The sequence below is a fragment of the Mesitornis unicolor genome, unplaced genomic scaffold (assembly GCF_000695765.1).
Source record: "Mesitornis unicolor isolate BGI_N332 unplaced genomic scaffold, ASM69576v1 scaffold16289, whole genome shotgun sequence".
NCBI lineage: Eukaryota > Metazoa > Chordata > Aves > Mesitornithiformes > Mesitornithidae > Mesitornis > Mesitornis unicolor.
In genome coordinates, this window is record NW_010209436.1 from 9,722 (window position 1) to 11,128 (window position 1,407).

At 34.5% G+C, this 1,407-nt stretch overlaps 1 protein-coding gene across 1 annotated transcript in view; it reads right to left on the reverse strand.

Annotated features, from left to right (window-relative positions):
* Positions 1–1,407, reverse strand: part of PIK3C2A (phosphatidylinositol-4-phosphate 3-kinase, catalytic subunit type 2 alpha) — a 36,473-nt gene that overhangs the window by 6,889 nt on the left and 28,177 nt on the right. The window contains exon 23 of the mRNA XM_010192881.1: positions 762–931. Coding sequence (XP_010191183.1) covers positions 762–931 — 170 coding nt within the window. The remainder of the gene's footprint in view (positions 1–761; positions 932–1,407) is intronic.

Below are 1,407 nucleotides of genomic sequence, written 5' to 3' on the forward strand. Positions count from 1 at the left end.
GAAGAAGTAGTAAATACAAACTTCCTATTCACTCTTTTCAATAATGTTGACATTCACTATTGGTTTTGAGGCAGAGTCTGTTCTCATTTGTTCCACACTCGGATATTCAGATGATGTAAATGGTTCTGGCACTCAATCTCCCATTCATTGATAAAGTTTACCTAGCAAGCATGCAATACATAATTGCATGAATACAGCTAAGAAGGTGAAACTACACTACATTTTTAACCAGGATTACTAGAAAAGTACACCACCAAGATTTGTGTTAGATGTAAAACTCACAAATATCAATAAAGAGTAATATTAATCTTCTCCTGTACCAAAATGCTTGGCTTTCATAACTATTGTAAAGAAATTGCCATTGAGATTTGCCAAGTGTGTACAGAACAAATTCCTACAGAAATGAATGTGGTTTGGAGACACTGAAGTTAAATGATGTTTAGGAAACCAAATTCATTATTTCAATCTACCAGTAGCTAAAACAGTAATTTTATTTGAAAGCTATGCCTAGGTACTTTGACTTATAATAGCTCCAGAGGTGAGAATACAGAAACAGGAAGATGAAGCCTTTTCGAAATGAATTCTACACAGATAAATTTGAATGCCTTCTGGAAACTCTGTAGTTAAACTGGAAGATATTTGCTTCATAATGAGAACAGCAGATAACATGAATTTAAAAGTTAATGCTTAGAGTTATAATACTTACAAAAATCCACTAAATCCCACTTAATACTCTACATTGCTTAGCAACAAAAAAGTACCTTTTAAAGCTACCAAACATTTGCGCATGACCCAAAAATTTTCCAAAGTCAATGTGAAACATATGCCCTGTGTTTCGAAGCATTATGTTGTCATTGTGGCGGTCACAAATTCCCAATACGTAAGTAGCTACACAGCATCCTGCACACGAGTATATGAAGTTTTCTGAAGCCTGGGAGGGAGAGAAAAGTGAACTGCGATCAAATAGCAGTTGGAAAATAGCATTCATGCATTCAATAGTCAATCTTGACATGAGTAAAATTCAAGCCAGGCAAGACACAGCCTAAAAATTTACTTTTTTTTTCTTCAAAATAGCATTCTTCAAACACGTAAAGTCAGCAAAGATCATTACATACCGCACTTGCCAGTAAAAAACAGTTGCTTTATTTTTTAAATAAATAAAAGGAGTTGAAAACAAATCACAAAAAAACATGTTAGCAGAGAAAAAAGTACAAGACTTGTTTTCCCCATGTGTTGTAAACAGTCTTGTGGCCAAAAGAGAACAGTTTATTTTTTTGATCCCATGTGCTTGTATGAGAAAAGGCCACTGCACCTAAACCAGAATTAAAAGCAGCCATCATTCTTCCCTATCTTAAGTCTGAAGTGCATTTTTTCCTTATCTAACAAGAACTCCCAATGTGAATGCCG